At 34.8% G+C, this 21,459-nt stretch overlaps 1 protein-coding gene across 1 annotated transcript; it reads right to left on the bottom strand.

The window, feature by feature from the left end:
- Positions 1-3,688: 3,688 nt before the first annotated feature.
- slc6a18 (solute carrier family 6 member 18) lies at positions 3,689-21,408 on the bottom strand. Its single transcript, XM_006635650.3, has 12 exons — positions 20,049-21,408; positions 14,810-14,950; positions 14,331-14,468; positions 13,355-13,536; positions 12,690-12,800; positions 12,283-12,395; positions 11,630-11,758; positions 10,846-11,002; positions 9,272-9,476; positions 8,359-8,518; positions 7,637-7,799; positions 3,689-7,027 (listed from the first exon to the last, which is right to left on the bottom strand). The coding sequence occupies exons 1-12, from the start codon at positions 20,236-20,238 to the stop codon at positions 6,830-6,832; spliced, it is 1,887 nt and encodes a 628-aa protein (XP_006635713.2). The 5' UTR covers positions 20,239-21,408; the 3' UTR covers positions 3,689-6,829.
- Positions 21,409-21,459: the final 51 nt, after the last annotated feature.

Genomic DNA, 21,459 nt, shown 5'->3' with positions numbered 1-21,459 from the left:
AACTCTCTTAACATGGTTCAAATACTTAACTCCAGTCTGGTTTTTATGGATGATCTGGATAAGGAGTTATTTCCTGGCACTTTCTCTCTTTACTCCTCTCGTCTCTCCTCTGTATCTTTTTGTCTTTTCCCATGTCCTCTCCTCTCTCTGTACTCATCTGTTTTCTGCTGCGTTCCTGGACTGTTGATTGACACTTAATTATTTACCCAGAGCTTAATTAACCAAGCTAAAGCAGATATCTCCTTGATCAGTATGTCTCACGCCTAGCACAACTAAGTAAACAGTATATAGTAGTTCTTTCCCTGCTTTGAAGCTCCAGGAACTTCAAATATTTACCGTAGCTACAGTAGGTGTTGACCATTGTGTATAGATTCTAAAAGAAACTTTAATACCGGTTTCCAAGAACTATAACAACATGTTGTTCCTTCTACTGCGGTCTGGATATTTTACAAAAGTATTTTGTCTCCCTAACCCACAGGGAGCCAGGTGACACAGTGCTGCCAAAGATTCTAAGAATCCTGTGCTTTTGTTTCATCTCACTCTGGTTTTTCTTGCACCTTTTTGTAATCAACATTTTTTATTAAAAACGCATGGAAACGTATATAGAAAAACACATACTAAATCCCACATTCTGGTGACCCTTAAGGTGTAATAAGATTGGGTAAAAACTACACAATATGGTGAACATGAAGGATCAGCCCCAATCAACAACAGGGGTGTAAACACAGTGAAATATTTTAAAAAGCACATGCAGTATATGCATGCATGGCTGATCTAAGATACTTTAGATACAATGAAATAAGAAGTAGGAAAGGAATAGAATTCTCTGAATTCCTAGAATATATGAAATATTGACCGTTACATACATTTCTTGTTTTCATTTAAATGTACTTGCATTTTACTTTTACAAGATAATTGCTCTTGTTTTTACAGCACTAGCCCGTAGATTTATCACCGCTGTACAATGTAATCTGGCTATTGACACAACTCTGATGAACAGCAAAAGCTGAGGTTCAGTTAATGCGGAGTTGTGGTTCAAGCTTAACAAGCATATACAGTAGTAGGCGTATTAACTGATGTTAAATGACCACAGCCAGTACAGATTTTTTTAAAACAAGGAATATAAATAAAAATAGATGAAATACAGTACATAGTGAACACATTATATGGTGGAAACTGAGGGGGTGCTTCGTGGGTCTCCTAAGCACTCTTTTGACTGGCAGGACATAACATGAGAAGCACTGGTTTATTTATTAATGTTGCTTTCCTACCGGGTGTTATTTTATGAAGTGTGCTGATGAAGGACAGGTCTAGTTCTAAGGATCAAGCTTGTTTATTTTTTTTTTAAGTGCAAGTCTAAAATTACCTTCCTTTTACATCAACCAAGCAAGAACACTAGAAACAGATTACAGTACTTTTCTCTATTATCCTTTTGAACGGGGAGGATTTTATATTGTTTTCTCTGCATACAAACAAGTGGTGCAATATGTGATCAAAGCAATTTGTATTGGATTCTCAAAGCTAAGCGCATGAAAACAGCAATTGTGATACAGTATAACTTATTGTCTCACTGCTAAAATTATACTTATACTGTAACTCAACACAGTCCTTTAATGTTTTTCCTGATTGCATCTACCATCAGTGTCCATTATGCACTAGCATACTTTACAAAAGGCTTTAAAAGGTTCTCCAAGCTCTTTTGTCATAAACTGCTATGAATTGAGCCAGTTGCTACCCCCTGTATCCACTTTTTGCATATCTGACAGATTCTGGAAACATGCACTCAAATCCTGGCTATGTGACCTCTTTGATAATAAATATCACTTTGTACTTGACATTGAATTCTGGGTTAAGACAATCCTGGTTTCCTGACATAGATGCCTCCTCTTAGATGCAATCCTGGTTTCCTGACATACAGTAGATGCCTCCTCATAGATGCAAGTCATCCCTGCAGACAAGTGATATGTTAAATTAACTGTGACCCATTGCGCCAGGGTACATTCATGTCTTCAAAAAAGGGAAGGACATCTCCATCACAGAGAGGCTAATGCTATTGGCCTTGATAATCAGTTGACAACATGGATTAAAAGAGACTTTAATCTTTGTGGTGATAGTGAATTTGTGATTCAGCTAAACAGGGTTGTGATAGCCCAATTTTGGCTACTAGAAAGAACAGATATCAGTGCATTATTGTTAAATTTTATTTTGTCATGCTTTACCAAATGAACTTAATCTTAACCTTTTTGGATGCTTTGTAATTATCCAGTAATTTCATTCTTTAACTGTTTTATTGATTATTTTCACTGAATGATTTGAACTGAAAAGCATCTTAAAAGGGTTTAACTCACTCATGAATGTCACAGTCCCATACTGTATCTGTAATCAATGATAGCCATGAAGTACTGTAACTTTACAGTCAATGTTTAGTGTTATGACTTTCTCAGTTGATTCACGTAATTGCACTTTGATAGACTACTTTTTTTTAGACAGGTCACTTAATTTTCGTGGAAACACCACATTGCTTGCCGTTTTTATATATGTACACAAAGATTAGATTTAAGTAGGAGTGTTTTGGAACAGTATATCATTGTAAAGGAACTATGATGCAAAGGTTTAAACACTGTGGGTTTAAGGATTTTCTTATTGTAAAGAGACACTTAGTTAAACCTTTTACAGTATGTTTCAATTTTGCTTGCTTTTTGAGGTTTATAGGGAAATCCATTAAGATTTGCTAGCTTAGATTTGCTGGTAAATGTTTTATGGTTAAAACTAGCTCTGAGCTTGTCTTTAGCTAGATTAGAAGAGAAAGTCAGAATAATTCTTTTAAATACCAGAATTTTTATTTTTTGAAATATGAAACAACTGTCATTACTGTATGATATACTGTATCTCACGTCTGTGCAGCAGAGTGCTACAGTGCCTTTTATAGTTTATGACTTTTTGTGTTACTGATTTTGGATGATGAACATTTTCATGTGTTGCCATAACTATTCCAGAAGGGATTTTCCATGCTTATGCTAAAGGTTGAACGTGACAGGTTGAAAATATGCAAAACTGGAAAAAATGTGTAGTCATTTAACCATCTTACATTAGGTATACAGTAGATGTAATATAAAAAGCACTTTACAAACCCAATAAAGATTTATATCAGTCTTAGATTAGGTACATTCTTTTCAAAGTATGTAAAGGTTGAGATAAAATGTTTTTACTGTTTATGCTCTGTGCATGGAGTATGTACTGTATATACTTCCTGTGTTCATGTGGGTTACTTCTGGGTGCTCCAGTTCGTGGGTTAATGGGTAGATTAATTGGTTTTGGGGAAACATTCCCCTGGTGTGAGTGTGTGCATGTTGGAATCTGCCCAGTTGATGGCTGGGGTAGATTCCAGCTTCCCCATGACCTTGTATTGGGTAAACAAGTAAGAAGATGGATGGATGTACTGTATTAACTGGAAGATGCTTCACACCTCTGACACTAATTATAAGTGGTATGTGACTGGTCTTTTCCTGTTTATCTTGCACGTTGGAAGACAGTTGCTCAAGTGACAGACTCACCAAAATGAAGAAAAAACAGTCATCATGTTCCTAGTCAGGGAGAGAATTTCTTTGGTAATCCATCACTGAATAATTTACATGCATGGTCATGAAGCTGCCACATACTGTAGCTACTTAGCAGTTGAGTTCAAGCATGGGAATCTTATTTACTTTTATTACTTTTAATCAATTTTCAACACAAAGCTGACACTAAACAAAAAATGCGGTATAATGTTTATTTACACAGTTGTTATGAACTTAAGTTCAAATTGTTCTTTTCACCAAAGTATATTCCCCCAGGCAATATGTTCATGCACAAAGCATTAGTAATGTAAGGTTAATTTAAAAACAGAATCCTGTGGTTTAGGTGTTACACAAATTACACAGGAGGCTCTCAGGAAAAACAAAAAAACTAATCCAAAATGCCACACATCCATTATACAAAGTTTGGGTGTTTATCAGCAGTTAATAAATTGTCTGGAAATCTGAATCTGTGATGCAACATTGATACTGTAGGCAGTTCTACACAGAAGACTGAAATAGTCTATAAATTATTCATAACTGTGCTAAAAAGATTTTTTTCACTGTATTACATTAGACCATAATTAGGGTAAAATGTGTTGTTTTTCACACATCTAATATACTGAAAGCTTTGAACTTATCAGAGTTTAATGTGCACACACCTGCTTCACAAACAATGGGATCTCACATGGGAAAGTCCTGCATTTATTTACCTTATTACCAATTGGATGATTACATTACTGCAAATGTACAAATCGTACCAGCTTGACACTCAAGCCACATTGATTTCATGTTGGTTTTTACTGGTGAATACAATGCAGTTCCTTTCTATGAGCGGTAGAAGATAAATAAGTGCAAGGTAAACATGAGCAGCTGAAAGGAAGTGAGTAACTAAATACTGTACATTTCTAAAGAAAAACAATATGTAAACATACACTGTCACTGTTTTTACCATTTTGTAATCATTATGACGATCCGTAAACAACTATGCAATTAGAAACTAGCTAATCTTGCCAATGTACAGTAAGTACAGCTTGCCTATGGAAATAACATAAATGGGGAATCAGGCGATAATCAGACTTAATCAAGGAAACAATTGTTATAAAAAAACAGGTAGGAGCACACAGGTCTTACAAAGTAAGAAAATATTACAAAGTAGCTAATAGTTGCTAATGGCCAAGTGCTAAATCTGAGGATTCTGTCCAGTAAGTTCTTGAAAGAAACTAGGGTATCAGCTTAAAGTAACCAGGCTGGTAGCTTGTTTCAGACACCCTAAAACGTTTATGTAAAAAGTGCCTCCAAACTTCCAAACAGTTTCCACTGCTGTAGTGTGTTATTTGTGTTTCACTGTTGATGTTGAAGATGTGTATTACAGTAGGTTCTCTTTCCTATTGTGCATTCCTATTGAGTCTCATTGCTGTCTTTTCTGTTCAAGACTAAGAAAATTGTTCTTTTTGCTTGTCAGAATCCGATATTATTATTCTAAGCCTTGGAATGTATCTCACTACTGCTCTGGTCATTGGTGGTATCTATCCTCTTCTCAAACTTTTAAGATAATCAGTTGTCCAATATCAAAATATATTATGTCATAGGCTATGTTCTATTTATTAACTTTGATCATGGTTTCCATAATCTTACATGTAAATAAGATTTATGGGTCTGTATTTACTTGGTTCAGTTTTGTCACATTAGCAATTTTAAAGTCCATGGGTATGATCTCTGTTCTGAGAAAGTACAGTATAGTAACAGTTTTGTTAGTGGTGAGTGAAATACATATATTGTTTCTCTAAGTACAGTTGGTAAAGTATCACCAGCACTTGGAAATATCTTTATTGTAAGTGTTTTTAATGTTTTTAACACTTATGCCCCTTCTATTATAATACTATTTAATAAAGCCTGCATTCAATTTCTTCCATACTTAACACCTGAGTGAAATATTCATTTATTACATTAGGCATGTTCCTTTCATCTGAAAGCTTCCCATTTTTATCTCTGATAATATCCCCTTGCAATATTGTTTTCTACCAGACGTTTGGTCTTTCTAACCCTCTCTTTCACCTTGCATTTCATTTCTTTTTCTCAGACCTATGCTTTTTTCAATTATTATATAAAGTGCTAGAATTCTTATAGTTTTTTTAAAATTGATTTACTAAACTGTTTTGCTACAGTTTTTTAGCCTTTGATTTACATAATCTGTGAATGATTCTTTGCTTCAGCCAGAGTATCATCAAATTATCTCCACCTATTTTGTGATGACTTCATATTTATCTAGCTGCCTGAAGCTGTGCTATATTGTTTTATAGTCAGCTTTCCTGTAATTGTAATTGTTTTGGACTTTACCTTCACCTTTTTAACAACGTACAGTACTTCAAAACCATGCCATGATCACCTTTACTATTTTTCTGACTTTTTGTTTCCTTACTCTATCTTGATTGTTTGATGCGTCTAAATAGATGCAGGCATTCCTTCTGGTAGGTGATCTGATAGTCACAAAACATATGAGCTTTAATGAACAATGATTAATTTAGAATGTGCAGAACTGAAACACATTACTTTTCTTATATCAAACACAGAAAAAGGAAAGGAGACTCAAAAGTGAGAAATAATGCGTTAATTAAATTAATTGATGGTGCTTTCTTTTAAAATATTTGATTCATGGGCTCACAGTTTAATCTTATTTCAACAGTTCTCATTTATCTTCATTTATATTGAGATATTTTCCTCAGACAAGGACAGTGGTATATCATTCTGGGTAGTTAATTCTGCTGCCCTGCAAACAAGTCATACACAAAAAAATGAACGAGAGCCAATAGAAGTCAGCTTTAAGGAATGACGCTCCAGGCTACCTTCTTGTTAGACAATGCATCCAGTGAGACTAAAACAAAGGGAAAATTGTGCCATAGAGCAAGACATCTCCAGATATTTTTTCCTTATGTATTTGATTATGTTTTGTGACGTCTCTTGCATAATGAAATAAGAAAACTGAAAACATCTTAGGGTTCAGAACTATTTCTTGAATTTGAATGTTTAAAAAACAATCATTTAAATGATATTTTTGTATTAAGTGAGGCTACAAAACTTTTCATGCGTTTCAGGTGATATCTGGTATTTGGTATTTTACTGTACAGTACTTTTAAGTGACTGTAAAGGGAAAAGGCAAAATTGCCAGTTCAATTTCTTTCCCTTTTGGGGATGAACAGTCTTTGGACATAGTTGATCTACTGAAATATAAGAACTAAAATATTCATAAATACCAGCCTGTACAGCTGAAATCTTCACTGACACTCTACTACATAAGCATCGTTCTCATACGGATTGGGGTTCCGTTTGGCAGCTATGTATCTTCGTAGAAACTGAACAAATCTATAAAGTGCTACAAGAGGAATGAAAATGCAGGGCACCGTTGACAATAAAACACATATTGCAAACACCCAGCTTGGGTATGGCAGTTCTTCATACATGGGGAAGTTTATCTGGAAAGAAAATTGAAGACAGTCAGAAAAATAGAGAAGAAATCTGAATAATCATTTCTGTCACGGTTCAAGATTTAAAACAATAAAATTTCCAAACTCTTTAGGCAGCTCCTTAGTTTAAATATCCACCAAAGGTTTATCTGAGGTTTGTTTCCACAGCAGAAATGTGTTTTCTTTCTTCTCTTTTCAGCATGGAATAAACCTATTACTTGTTCCATAATATAATAAGGTTTTTATACATTTGATGCCAACTAAATTAATCATACATTATTGTTTTTAAATAGGCCAGGCTGAATTTGTGTTTGTTTTGTTTAAAAAAAACATTTTAGCTTTGAGTAATTAGTATTGTACTGGCGAGACTACATATGACTAAGCTCCTGCACAAAAATAGCCTTAACAGTCTCTTTGGAATTTCTAAGTGAAAATGTTGTTTTTCTACATTAAGTTAAAATGTTGTTTTCCTGACAGGGGCCTGCCACTACTGCTGATTTAAGTCTATGGGAATAACGCACTGCTAATTAAAGGCATTTTTGAGTTTTGTCAGTAGTTTCATTGTAGAACAATATCAATGTTGTTTCAGGTATTGCAAACATTGAGCAAAGCACTTACATAGTCAGGATTCCATGCCATGTAAACTGGGGATTGCTGAACCTGCACGACTACATATGCCAGAAAGACAACCAGCAGCATCAAAGGGCTGATAACTCTCCAGGTTGCCTGCCAGAAAAAATTAGGGCGCCTTCCTGTCATCCATTCTATATCATCACTGAATCTGGGAAGATGAAGCAGTAAAGAAGCAGTGAATACTAACATTTTTAACTGCTGTACAGGCAGAATAACATATGAATACAGTTTTGAGTCATATACTGGATGTATGAAAACATTAACATATGTTTAAAACATAGTGTATATTTTTGTTATGGGTTTCTTCCTTTCATTCAATGTAAACCAGTCTTATAATGCTGGTTTTGACATTTGTGATTTGTGTGAGGGGATGAATTGTACCTGAATTAATTTGTAAAGTTATTGTAAATCTTTTAAAACTTTTTTTTGCTTCCTCTCATGACACAATGCCTTTGAAAGCTTCAGAAGGTATCATGACTTTTTAAAGCATAGCAGGAGGCAAATGTGTAAGAATACAATATTGTATGTGTACAGGACTTGTACTGATTTTATTATTTTTTAATTTTGAGCGAACATATTAAAGAAATGAATATCAAGTTGACTTAAATGATCCCAGATATGCATTATATTGCAGAATTAACTTTGTAGATAGGTAGGGTAGTGGAGGGTTTTTTAAGATGAATGCCAGTTTTACCTGACTATCTTACCTGTTTATACCATAAATGTAAACCACACTGATTATCTCAAAGAAAGCAATTATTAGTAGAGGCAAAGATCCTACGTAGGTGTTGAAAATCTCAAGCCAGTAGTTTCCAGAGCCCATAGTAAAAATCAAGGCTACTAGGAACGAAACCATGCACATCAACCCTAAAAAATGAAATAACATACCAAGTTCAAAACGTTTAAGTTTTATATCAATTATAACCAAAAATGTGTTTTCAACAAGAATAATTAGCATAATAATGATTATGCACTTTGGTACTAAATATTGCAGCTACCACAGTTTTATGTCACATAAATTTACTTTGATATCAATTATGCAATTCATGTGACTCGCTCTTCCAAAATCATGCTTTTTATTAAGAATTTTGGATTCTGGCAGATTTGCTCTTCAAAATATCCTGCCTTTATGTAATTTTGCCTAAATAATAAAATAAAATATTAGTTGTGACTTCTTTAATGCCCTTTCTTAAAGCTAATCCCAAGGATTAATAACTTTACATTATTAAAATTAACCTTGAAGAGCCCATAGAGTATCAATTATAAATGTTTACAGTTTAAACATGTATTATGAAGCATTTATTTCTGTATACATTTATGATATAGAAGAAACTAACAATCTCATAAGATCATAAGTTGAATCATAACTTTATCAATGTTATAAAACAATAGCCAATTGAGGCTTTCTGTCCTTCAAAGGAAATTACCTGCTTAGTTGAGTTTCTAATTGCCTTGTGGGATTAAGTTATATGTCAAGGTCTAAAAGATGTTGCATTGCTTCTCTTTTTTAAAATGTGTTAATTAAAATTGAATTTTTTAACGTGTTATCTGCTACTTGTTTGAAGACCTTGAAATCATGGTAAGTTACGTTTGTTAGGAGAAATTGTCTTGATACTGTACCTGTAAATACCTCCTTGGGCATCCATTTTGGCACCATATGAAGATCTAAGAGAGGTGTAAGGACTCCTTCAAGGTTTCCATACATTGAAGAAAGGCCCAGGCTGAAGAGCATCACAAAAAATAGCACAGCCCATACCTGTGAGCCAGGCATCTCTATCACAGCCTCAGTGAAGACAATGAAAGCCAGGCCAGTCCCTGATGCACTCTGTTGTGGAAAAACACGGTACGGCAGCTGACTGACACACTCAGAACAGATCTACTGTACACAAACCATTAACACATCAGAAATTATACCAGGCATCTCCTCATTTTAGTGCCAGAGCATTTGTGTGAGTCTAACATTTGTACTCTAAAGAACATATTGGGGTTAGTGCAATAATAGGTGGCACTCTTCCTTCTCCACTCCCACACCACTGTGGTAACTGGAGAAAGTGAGCTGAAGGAGGTCCTGTCAATTGAGTCAGTAAATGGAGGCCCTGACTGCTTGATTATTAAAACTTCCATTGCACTGTTCATAAGTATCTGGACATTAAGCCCCATGCTCTTAACTAAATTGTACTGTGGAACATTCTGTCCCTTTTAATTCAATTGGTGAAGCACTTTCTCACTTCTCCATATTACATGCTGTGTAGTGAGGTAGGAGCTTATATTGGCTACTGTGCACCACCCATTGAGTGCTGATTTTCATTGGAAAGTGAAGTGTGTCTCCTGTTTCAGGTACTGTATACTGCTTTGGGATGCTTTGTGATAAAAAAATACTATATAACTGCATTGATTATTGTTATTGTTATTGAAACAGATATTCCTGAATCAAGTAGCAGTTCAACATTTGAGGTTTCAGAGTTAGTTTGGAATGTTCAAGCTCAAGACAGCAATATTACCGTCTTGCAACCTTGACAGCAACATTATCATGTGGTAGCCTGATCTCATCAAATCGTAGAAGCTACTGTAAATGTACTGGGCATGGAACCCTTTAAGGAAAACCAGGTTGCTGCTGTAGGTGGTGCTCTTTCCTCTGGACCAGAATTTATAAAATAATGCCGCTATATACAATAGCAGCAAGTAACATTATGCCATCCTTTATATGAGACCAAGACCTGACTACATGGTCATTAAAGATTACATAGAGCTCGTTTTAAAAGCAGAGATGTTAATCAGTGTCCTGGTTTAATTCATATCTTGAATTGCTCCATTTAACCTCCTCAATTTATCCTGAACCTCCTTAATTTAATTGTTTAAGTAATTTCCCACTCCAGTGATGAATGCAGTGGCTTCCCTTCCTATACTGCATATAAAACACTTTGAGATTATCTAAGAGGAAGAGTACTAACAGATGCAAATAATTATTTTTAATCATATTATTGGTTCACATAATATTTTTTTCATAGTAATGCATTTAGTATACTTTGCTGTACATTAGTTAAGCTGCTGTTTTGAATATAAAGATGCATAGGTTATAGAATACTGTAAGAACACAATGACAACTAATTTAATTACATTTAAATGATGCATCTTGATTTCCCAAGGATTTCCAAAGCAACTGTAGAAGCAATCTGATTTTTACAGAAAAATACCTGATCAAGAAATTCTTGAAGGTTGCAGTCCTTCAAGTGAAGGTTTTCTATTTGTTCTGGATAAGTGGCATTTAGGTGCTGTAGCCAGTTGTTATAGTTTTCCCTTGTCACATTTTGATCACCAATATCAAATTCATTGGTAATTGCCATGATATTCCTGTCAAAAGATTAGTATTAAGAAAGCAAAGTAAAAGAGTAGAATATCTTTAAACTGACAGCATATAGTTTTGTACATACAGTATGGTAGTTTTTTGTTTATGTGCTTAAAGTTTTTTTCAGAAGGCTTGCAATTAATTTCATTAATTGCAATTAATGAAATATTTCTGTTAACCCCTTTCATTTAATTATTTCATAATCATATAACTATAACTATATTTTATAATTAGTTAGTAGTTATAAATAATGCACTTCATTCAGTGAATAGAAATTCATTTAATATCACATTCATTAGTTTCCAGTGTGTTGAAGAGTTTCTTCAGACATCGGTTTAACTGATTTTTCTTCAAAGCCTTTTCTGCATTTATGATTATAAATGCTGAAATGTATTTAAATTGGCCAAAAACCAAAATAAGAACGACGATATGTGGTAGGCTATACTGCAATGTCCATTAACATCTTTATGTTAGCTTGGGGATGTTTTAGGATGTGGATAAGTAATTTTAATAGGTTTGTGATTTTAACTTTTCACCTCTTTAGAAAAACTGAAAAGCACAACCCTTTTAAGTTTCTGAAATCACAAAATAGCAATAATAAGAAAATCCATTTCAAAATATTAACAACGTACCTATCCAGGCAGTTATTATAGTTAGAGTTTGCTTTGAATCCAAGTATAGAAAACACAGGGATTGATGCATAGATCGAAGTTGCACTGTTTATAATTCCAACTATCAATGCATCTCTTTCACAGTTATTTCTGAAAAAAATCACAAACATTGACAATAATGCACACATTGGATTTTTCTGAAGGTAAATACAAAGCAAAGTCATCTTGAGATTTCTAAAATACTTTCACAACATGCATGTCAGATTAAAATATCACATTCACCTCCAGTCTCTATTACAAACCCATTTCATAAATGGCATCTACATTTATTGATCAATTAGGACATTTCTCTAAGCCATAAATAGCCCAAATTAACACCCCATTCTTTTTGTCCATAACCTGTTAATAACCTAGTGTGCCTCACACTGAACACTCAAAAAGATATTTTCAGATCAAGTTTGCCGAAGAGTATACTACACTATTACTTTGTCTGTTAATGGTTAGATAACTACAGTACATGGCTTTAGTTTAATTTAATTTTTTGACAGAATATGTCTTCTGTTTACTTAGAATACATTTTTCATTAATGTCTAAAACTAAACCTATTCAAGAAACAAACCCACATTTTTGGTTAAAAAGAGGAAAAATCACGTGTACAACTTGGCTCAACCTACTTTTGAGGATTGTAACTGGAAAAGGCAATGAGTCCTCCAAATGCCAAAGACAAGGAGAAGAAAATCTGGGTTGCAGCATCAAGCCACACTTCAGGGTTTTTCAGTAGCTCCCACTGAAAGTATTATAATTGAAAATTCAATACCAACATGCTGGTTGATTAAGAGTACTTTTAACCAAATGCTTTGAGGAATTCTTGCTCGCACATCATTCAGATGACAATTCAAAATATGTGCCTAAGAAACAATATTTTGTGGGAGGGGTAAGGGCAGACAGCTTAGAAACTAAATGTCGTTTTGTGCAAATGCTTCCAGGTAATAATGGACAGGTATTCCATTTTACATTTAAAATGTCGGAATGTATTGGAGGTAGTGTAATTTCACTTTACAGAGTGAGGTGCTGTACTCACTTCTGGAGTGAAAAGGTACAGAAGTCCATCAACTGCTCCGGGCAGTGTCAGTGCTCGAATGAGGAAGATGGTAAGAACCAGGTAGGGGAAAGTTGCAGTGATATACACAGCCTGCAGAAAGCAAAAAATAATAATAATTAAAAAACAGATATACAGTAGAAGACAGGTTGTTTAGGTTTGGAATTTTGTATCGATCCTGTTTACATTTTAATTTATAGAATTAAATATGAAGATTTAAAGGTAAAATAACTGTCTTGGGAATTATAATACTGATCACACATACTGTATAAGCAGGAAGATTGATCTACTGTACAGTACATGATCAGCATTAAAACTCATGGGAACTGCATAAGGTCTTCAGGTGTTACAGTTGTAGTAGTTAGATGGAATGCATTATGAAAGTGCAACTGTTATTTTAAATAGTTCACTAGTCCATTGTCCAATTAATGTGCCTATCTGAATTTGGGAACAACAAAGTATTCCCCTGTTATTAGCACTTTTCAGAGGGAATGTGGACAATGGAATGACAATTTAAAATGCAAGTTTTAAGTATCATTGGTCTTTTTTATATGAGATCATCATCATGAAACAGAACCTTTCTGTATTTAAAAGGACTTTGTGATAGATTTGTACGTTTCAAAACATTGACAGGACAGAGCTTTCACCTTTCCAATTGTCTCAATGCCTCTGATAAAACAGATGTAAACAATGCCCCATGCAGTTGCCAGGCACAAAACCATCCACCACTGTAAAGTGCCATTGATTTCAATGTTGGGGGTTATATTAAGGGTCTCCCTGTACCAGAAGTAGTTCACTGGAGTGCTTTTCATACATTCCTCAACATACCCTGGAACAAAAGACAGTATGGTGCATTACCATGGGAAAAAACTGTATTTATTTTTAAAATAAATATTGTTAAATGCAATTTAAGACCCCCTACAGTCATATATACTGAATATATACTGAAAGCATGTATATTCTTCATGTTGTCTTGATGAGAATACAGGTTCAGAAACACCTAGATATAGTGTATGTTCCTACAGACAGTATTGACCACTTTGTACTTATGAATGTTAAATTTACAGTCATTTGCTATGTATCTAGCCCACTCCATTCATTTTTCTTTTTGTAATTCTGTTGCTACTGGTGTTTCTGTTTGCCACATTTCCTTTTTTCCTTTCCAAGGGTCTTAAACAAATTTGACCTGCCCCATACTGATGTGAGTTAATGTGTATTGTGTGCCCTATGGTGGACTGGCATCTTGTTTGGGGTGTTGTACTGCCTGGCACTGTGACAGCTAGTTATGATCCTGCACACAGTGATCCTCCAAGGATAGTGACTATTAAAACCGGATGGATAGATTCAAGAGTGGCTTACAGTATAAAACTTATTTAATTCCAATTATCCTGAGGCAGGATAAGCCACACTTGACATGAGCTTTTTAAGAACTTGGCATCATTCAGTTCTTTTGATACAAATTTATTTCAATTAATTTAAAAAGTGAAAAGTATTTAAGAGACACATCTCTTTTAAGTGACTTCCATTGTCCAATTATTGTCCAAGCAATTTTCCAGTACTTCAGACGTAGTTACAAATAGATCCACAGCCCAAAGGAGTACAGTAAACTTCTGGTTTCCTCACCTGTTCGGTTGTGATTCACTGGACAGCCCTGCCAGGGGAGAGGGCTTTGGAAGGAATGAAAGAAGTACCACAGGACCCATGCCAGAATGGTGTTGTAGAAAAGACCCACCAGAAAGGAGACAATGAGAGAGGCGACACCTGTGCCCCAAAAAATAATGAACATATTTTACATACATTACATATTTGTTATAGAAATGTCTTATATGTACTGAAATTACATTGCTTTTTACAATTCAAGGTAATATACTGTATATTAAAGTAGCCTAAAGAGTTAGGCTCGTGTTAATGCAGTTCAGCCTTTTTAAAAATGTGTGAATGTTTTTTTTTCAGAACTTAATGAAAACACAGAGAAATTGGATTCTTGGTAAATACAGGATCAATAACGCTAATTGAAGATAGCCGGATGTTGCCTCAAGAACACATTTCGGTACAAAAGTACACAGGGTACCTATGTGACCTTGAACCCCTCAACAACGTACCTACTCCTCCAAGGTAAGGGGATATGGTGTTCCAGACTCCAATACTTCCTAATCGTAGACGCTGCCCAATAGCCAGCTCAAGATGCAGTAATGGCAGACCCTCAAATACCAGTGCAATCAAGTATGGAATTAGGAAAGCTCCTGGAAAAGAAAATGAGTTTGGGGGGGAATTTTGAGAAAGAGTATGGAAATGTTTACTGCACAAGCACTGACTACACCATTATACCCTTGCTGTTTGTTGAAATATAAAGTAGTATCTTTTCATTTGAATTGTTTATTTTTTTCAGCTGTGAAAATTTCAATAGTTTTAATGACTTTATATCCACTGTATATTACTGTAGGTGTGCTGTATGCAGAAAGAAAAATGACAGGTATGATGTCCAATGCAGGAAAAAAAAATGAAAACACTATACAGTATAATGACATGTAGAAAAACTGAAATTGTTGAGGTTTCAAAATGAATTATGAAAATGCGCTTTAACTGATCATTTTTAAGAATTTCATTACTACAGTGTTTTGGACGAGATCACAAAGCATATATTCCTAAAATAGCTGATCTCTGATTGGTCTTTTTTGTGTTTATAAATGTTCAGCTTGGCAAGGGGCTTACTTGTGGAGTTGGTTTGGCTACTTAGGGAAGAGTATATTCACTCTGCGAATGTGATCAAATCATTATCTATGCCAAAAAATGTTTTGGTGCCTTTAGGAACTCCTTCAATACAAAGCACTTTTTCACAAATAGATATGTCCTGATTTCCCTGGTTTGAAAACCTTGGAGGTGGTGAAATCACACATTCTTGCTTACCTTGGTATGGAGTGGGCACTACAGCAAGCTGTTGTTTATTCATTGATTAGCACTTTGTGAGGTAATGTACTTTGAACATAAGAATAGTCAAACATTTACTCTTGTGAAGCTTATCAGATGGTGTTACTTTCATTTAATAGGGGTAAAGAACTGTAAACAGGGAGAAAAATGTTCACTGAAAGAACACATTCACTGTTACAGTATAATTTAAAAGCTATTATGATGCCTTCCTGACTGTACAGTAGGGGGGAGGTCATATTTCTGACAGAAATCACAACGCAATTATCACAGTGCTAAAATACAAAGGTGCTGTATGTATCTTACAATTAAAATTACTTTTAAAAACAAAATATGTTAAAACTTAAATCACAAAATTCACACCTGGTATAAAGGTTCATACAATGTTTTTTATGACTTAAAATTCTGTAGAGAGTAGCTTAGTGGTGCAGGGGGTGAGGATTGCTGTGTTGCAGTGCTGAGGCCGTGCGTACAATTCCTGGCCTGAGGTGCTATTTGTGTGTCTATTTTAATTTGGGTTTCTCCTGTGATCTCTGGTTTTCTCTCACAGTCCTCAAACATACTGGTTAGCTAATTGGCTTGGAAAATTGGTGAGAATGTGCCCATGTTTATGTCTGTCTTGGCATCCCATCCAGGGTGTATCCTACCTTGCTCCTGTTGCTTTCTGGAATAAGCTCTTAGCTGACAAGCTCAGATTAAATTGAATTTGTTGTGATGCCCTTTTAAAAGAAAATCTTTGGAAGTGTGCTAGTGTAGTCTTAAAGACAATTGAACTAGTTCTGATATTTTATTTACATATCCAGTCCTTTGTGATGTTACTTAAAAGTTATTTTTTAAAAGTTTAACAATAGTTGTGTCCTCAGATACAGAATTTATTGCACATTACCGTGAAGAACGTGTTTAATAGTGCTGTGACTGTATCCTCCATTTTATTAGAACAAACCACTTTCCTTTGGGGAACTTTTACTCAGAAAAGTATTTGGCTTGACCCAAATCAAACTAAAACGCATTCACTAGGAACTGACCAATCACAAATAATGAAGTGTATCTCCTGATGGAAACGTTTCACAGGATTCTTTCTTTCACCCACTGAAAAGTCATTAAATACAATAGGGTCTCAGAAATTTCGTATTCACAAAGTTGTTTATTTATGATTCAGGTGGGTAGCTGCGTCAGCATGCGTAGGTTGCAAAGGAACAAGTAATAGGTTTATTAAAAAAAGAAGAGAGAAAACACAATGTTTTGGCCATGGAGCCTTCTTCAGGTGTGTTCAGGTATTTCTGATTCAGTCTGACAGGGTCTTGGAAGGAAGAAGTGTGGGATGAAACAGAGCTGAAGGTTGTTAGGTGCAACATTCAGATTAGCTGCCCAACAGACACAAATCATGAGACGAATCTAGCTAGTGAGTGAGCCTCTCCTGCTGCCTGCCCATGTATCCACTACCCAGCATCTGCGTCTCAGTTTGGTCTTGTTTTTGTATTGTAATGCTCCAGGTTCTGTCTCAGCAGAGTGAAGAATGACAAGTTATGGAAGACTTTACAGGCTCCCTGACAGTGTTATTGTCCTTTTCATTACAGTGGGGCACGCATATAACAGAGCAGGGTATTGGCAATGGAGAGGGAGAAAGTGCAGATATCTGCCGGATGCAGAGGAGGAATTCACATTTACATTGTAGCTCATGATTATCAGCTGAGCATGCTAATCACAGAGTAAGGTGATTAGTTTTGTTTTTTTTTGTTGATCAGTGTTATTTTAAGTGACTTGGCCAATACATTAGTGCTTTAATTATCATATAAGGGATAAAGGTTACGCATGTCTTTTAACCATATCTACTACATACTAGTACATTATGTGACAGTATAAGGGTGGACTTTGGCTATTTGCAATGGTTCCCTGCATCAAACCTTCACGAATATGGAGACCCTATTATATACTGTAGGATTTGAGATTTGTATTTAACAGCTGCGTTGTAGTTAATTATTATTCTTGTTTCATACTCATCAGATATTTCACATTTATACATAAAACAGACATGGTTTAACTATACTATTTATAAATAAAAAAAGTATGGAAATAGCAAAAATAACATAGAAAATAATTGTAATAAGTGTGAAGATTCAGCAAATCTCTAGGATTGTAAATGTTTGCTGAAAAAAATGTGTCAGTTCTAAACTAGTCCAGACCTGGTCCTCAATAGCCTCAAAGACTGCTCAGATTGTTTGCGACTTCCCTGTCATTTGCTTAATTTAACTAATTATTCTCCTAAATGGTTGAACTATTAATGGCTTTAACATGTCTTCAGCAGGTGGCATTTGAAGCATTTTACAGTAGGAAGATATGCAGGATCCCAGCTTTCAAAGTTTAGATTTGAGCACCACTTTTCCAATTTGTTTTTCAGACTAATGTGGCATCTTATATAATCATTAATGCTGAAATTGCAAAGGTGGTTACAATTTAACATAAGTTGTATAGTCTTAATGGACAGGATTTTCCCTCCAAGTGGAAAACCCCTCCAAGGTTTTGATAGGAACGAAAATAGAGAAATCTGTATCTTAGGTGTTTGTGTTGAAATGTTCAGTTTTAGGATGGAAGGTATCTTGGTTTTCTTATCCAGTTACTCAGTGACCAACATGCTGTATGGTCAGCTCTACATCTTTCACTTTTTCAGTTTCTTATAGCTTACTCTTGCTTTTTGTAATTTGTAACCATTCTAGTTGTTGATTTATATTTTGAAATTGATTTTTATTTTAGCATGTTTTTTAGTTGTTTTTACAAAATATAATTTCATAACTGTGCAGATAATGTCTTAACATGCTCTTGAGTCCAGATACAGTAATTAATAAAGATTAGGATAAAAAAAGAGTATTCACAAAAATCTAATGGACTATAGCACTGAGCATCTGCTGGTCTGCTGGTACTGTAAGATGACTTTTTATTGAAAAGAAATAATTTGTTTATTAAATTGTATTTGGCAGTGTAGTTAGCAAGACATCCATGATTTGCTTCACACAGAATACTGAGGCTCTCCTTTAATCCATTCGATGGTAAAATCTAATCATAATCACTAAACTTCATTAGCAGACTTCATCTGTCATCATCAGCAGAATTTGAAAAGGATATGTGCAAAAGATATTGTTAAACTTCTTGTCAGCTATGGTACATTGGCTTTGTTGAGCAAAATATAATTACGGTTTGACGGTCCAAACGCTCCAATAAACATACACAAGAAACAAATTTGTTAGATTCTATTAATGACATACTGTATCAGTCTTGATTGATTTTGACTCATTTGTTGATAGGTTCATGTTCCTTGAGAAATGAGGTCTTTGGTTGCATGATGTTTTGTCATGTTATTGAACAACAACAAACCATTGTAAGTAGAGACATGTAACGGAATATCATGGCTAGTTTCGGTAGTCATACAATGGTTAGGTTTTTGATACATAAGTGTATTTTAGATAAGCAGTTAGTCTGAAGTAGTTTGCACAATGCATGCTGTACCAGAAACTTTGTTGTGAAAAAAATCATTAGAACTTTTTCATAGTTATTAGTCATCAACGAGGCCGATTAAAGTCTTGTTGAACATAAGTAAGTAACAATTGAAACTGTATTCATGAAGAATTTGTTTCTGATTACATATCAGGTGCAGAGTACTGGAAGAGTGGGGGTGGGCTATTGGGCAGGGGATGAAGTTTGGAAAGTTAAAAAATGTATCAGAGTTTTTTTATGCATAGACTTTCATATGAAACAGCAGCATTTTAAAGGACCAGCCTTATTAAATTTGATATGTTAGGAATAGACTTTTAGACAGTGGTATGTCTTTAAACTGTGGGAGGAACACAAGGAGAACATACAAACTCCACCTAGATAACACTCCAGGAATTGAACCCAGGGCCCAAGTGCTGATAGGCAGTAATAGTAGTCACTTTGCCACCTTACTTCACATGAAAACTTTGCTCGATATATTTTGTAAAACATTATGAAGATGATTAAATAAAAACTGTATAATGCGTGTTGTTGTATTTGACCCTGAATTTGAATCAGTGACTCTATAGTTAAAATTGCCTAATATTTACATTAAATTACTGAATGTTGTATTGTTTGTATAATGCACAGTATACAATAGATGGAATACAAATACAGTATGAAAACAAAAAGAATTTATAATTGCAAATTATTTAGATTTTGTCATTGGCAACATATATTATGCATCCTGTTTTATTTGTAAAAAATAAGCAACTGTGTGCTTGACACAAATACATTTTTGCATTGACTGCACATCATTTTATTTCATTTTGAACTGAAAGTTTACAAAAAGCCAGACATTTTATAGGAGCAATGTGATTAAAGACACGTTTGCACTGTTCTTTTTCGTTATAAAACACTACGGAAGATTTTAGCATCTGCAATACTTACCTCCTCCATATACCTGGCACAAATATGGGAAACGCCAAACATTGCCCAAGCCTACGGCAAATCCAATACAGGTTAGAAGGTATTGAACTTTGTTGTCCCATTTTGGCCTTTCGTTGTCCTCCTTGTTTTCTTCAGTTATGGCCAGGTGGTTGGCCTTTTCTGTTATCTCAGTTTCTTTAATGTCACTCATTCTGTACTGTCAACTCAGTTCCAGTTTCCTCTTGTACAAATGCCTCTGTTTTCTTATTTAATTTATAACTGGACTTGGAAGAGGATCTTTACTTTCTCAGACCCCTAATATACTAACTGTATGTTTTCTGTGGAGGAGGAGCTACTGTGTTTGGGCGTTATTGCCATATGCCAAGGTTTGGAAAAAAAAGGTGTAAATAGGTTGGAAGCAGGGCAGAGGGAGAGGACTTCACAGATCATTTGGACCTTTTGTTGATTTTACAGTCATGTTGACAAAGCTTTAGAATGCGAGATTAATTGATAACTCCATAAAGCCAGTGGTTACTGCAGGTAAAAATACAATTCAATCCCTGTAGTGAATGAGTGCTGTGTTTAATGATCTGTAAAAGGGCAAGAGATGTGACTTTTGAGGTGATGGCAATCACAGTATGTTATTGCAATTGCATAAAATCTCACGTTCCTAAAAAGCTTCTGTTCTGTACAAGGTCCACGTTTAAATATTGGCTTTGCTCCACTTCTTTTCAGTGATAGTTGAACCTTTTCGTGAGAAGTTCTATGTTTAGACTTCAAGCAGATCTTAAGGTCTGAACATAGTGAAATTGGAAGATGTGAAGGACGCTCTGCAAACGCAGATCATTTACTTCTGCGTGTGCAGATCGAGTTGCTAGTCCGCTGTGTCTTAAAAACAATGAAACCCATTTCCTATCCTAAAACTTTCATTTGTGAAATCAACAGTTCATTCTTCAGCCAGAGTGCTAATTAATCATTATAAACACAGCAGTATTGGACACGGGACGAAACACTTTATCTGTTATGAAGATTCCAGCTCTTATCTACTTGTAATGTTTGTTATTGAAATATTACTTAGAAAATTATCTAAAATCCATATTATGTCTTCACACTTTGTCTAGGTCGCCTAAGATAAAGCATATGTATTTTATTTTGTTAAGAACACCAAAGTTTACACTGTACATTGAATTGTCCTTTAAACGTAGATACTGTATTCCCAATGCATTTGAAGTCAGCCAGAATATGACTTTCTTCTTTGCAGAATTACAGTTCTGAATGTACCTTCATGAGTATACAAAACAACAGAAATATAATGAAACAAGATGATGATACTTTCAAAACGTAAGTGCTGTCCATATTTGCTCAGTATAAATGCATAGAACATTTAAATGTAAATTGTAAATAAGTAATTTAATCAAGAACAATTCTGTGC

The sequence above is a fragment of the Lepisosteus oculatus genome, chromosome 10, assembly GCF_040954835.1.
Source record: "Lepisosteus oculatus isolate fLepOcu1 chromosome 10, fLepOcu1.hap2, whole genome shotgun sequence".
Taxonomy (NCBI): domain Eukaryota; kingdom Metazoa; phylum Chordata; class Actinopteri; order Semionotiformes; family Lepisosteidae; genus Lepisosteus; species Lepisosteus oculatus.
The sequence above is the reverse complement of the archived record's forward strand: the minus strand, read 5'-3'. Positions and strand labels throughout refer to the sequence as shown.

What these genes read in the sequence shown, in the direction of transcription:
- slc6a18 (XM_006635650.3), bottom strand. Translation starts at nt 20,238, where the DNA reads ATGAGTGACATTAAAGAAACTGAGATAACAGAAAAGGCCAACCACCTG. An exon ending in TACATTTATGGTATAAACAG is followed by an intron (nt 7,800 to 8,358) that starts GTAAGATAGTCA and finishes TCATCTTCCCAG; the next exon opens with ATTCAGTGATGATATAGAAT. An exon ending in TGGCATGGAATCCTGACTAT is followed by an intron (nt 7,028 to 7,636) that starts GTAAGTGCTTTG and finishes TTTTCTTTCCAG; the next exon opens with ATAAACTTCCCCATGTATGA.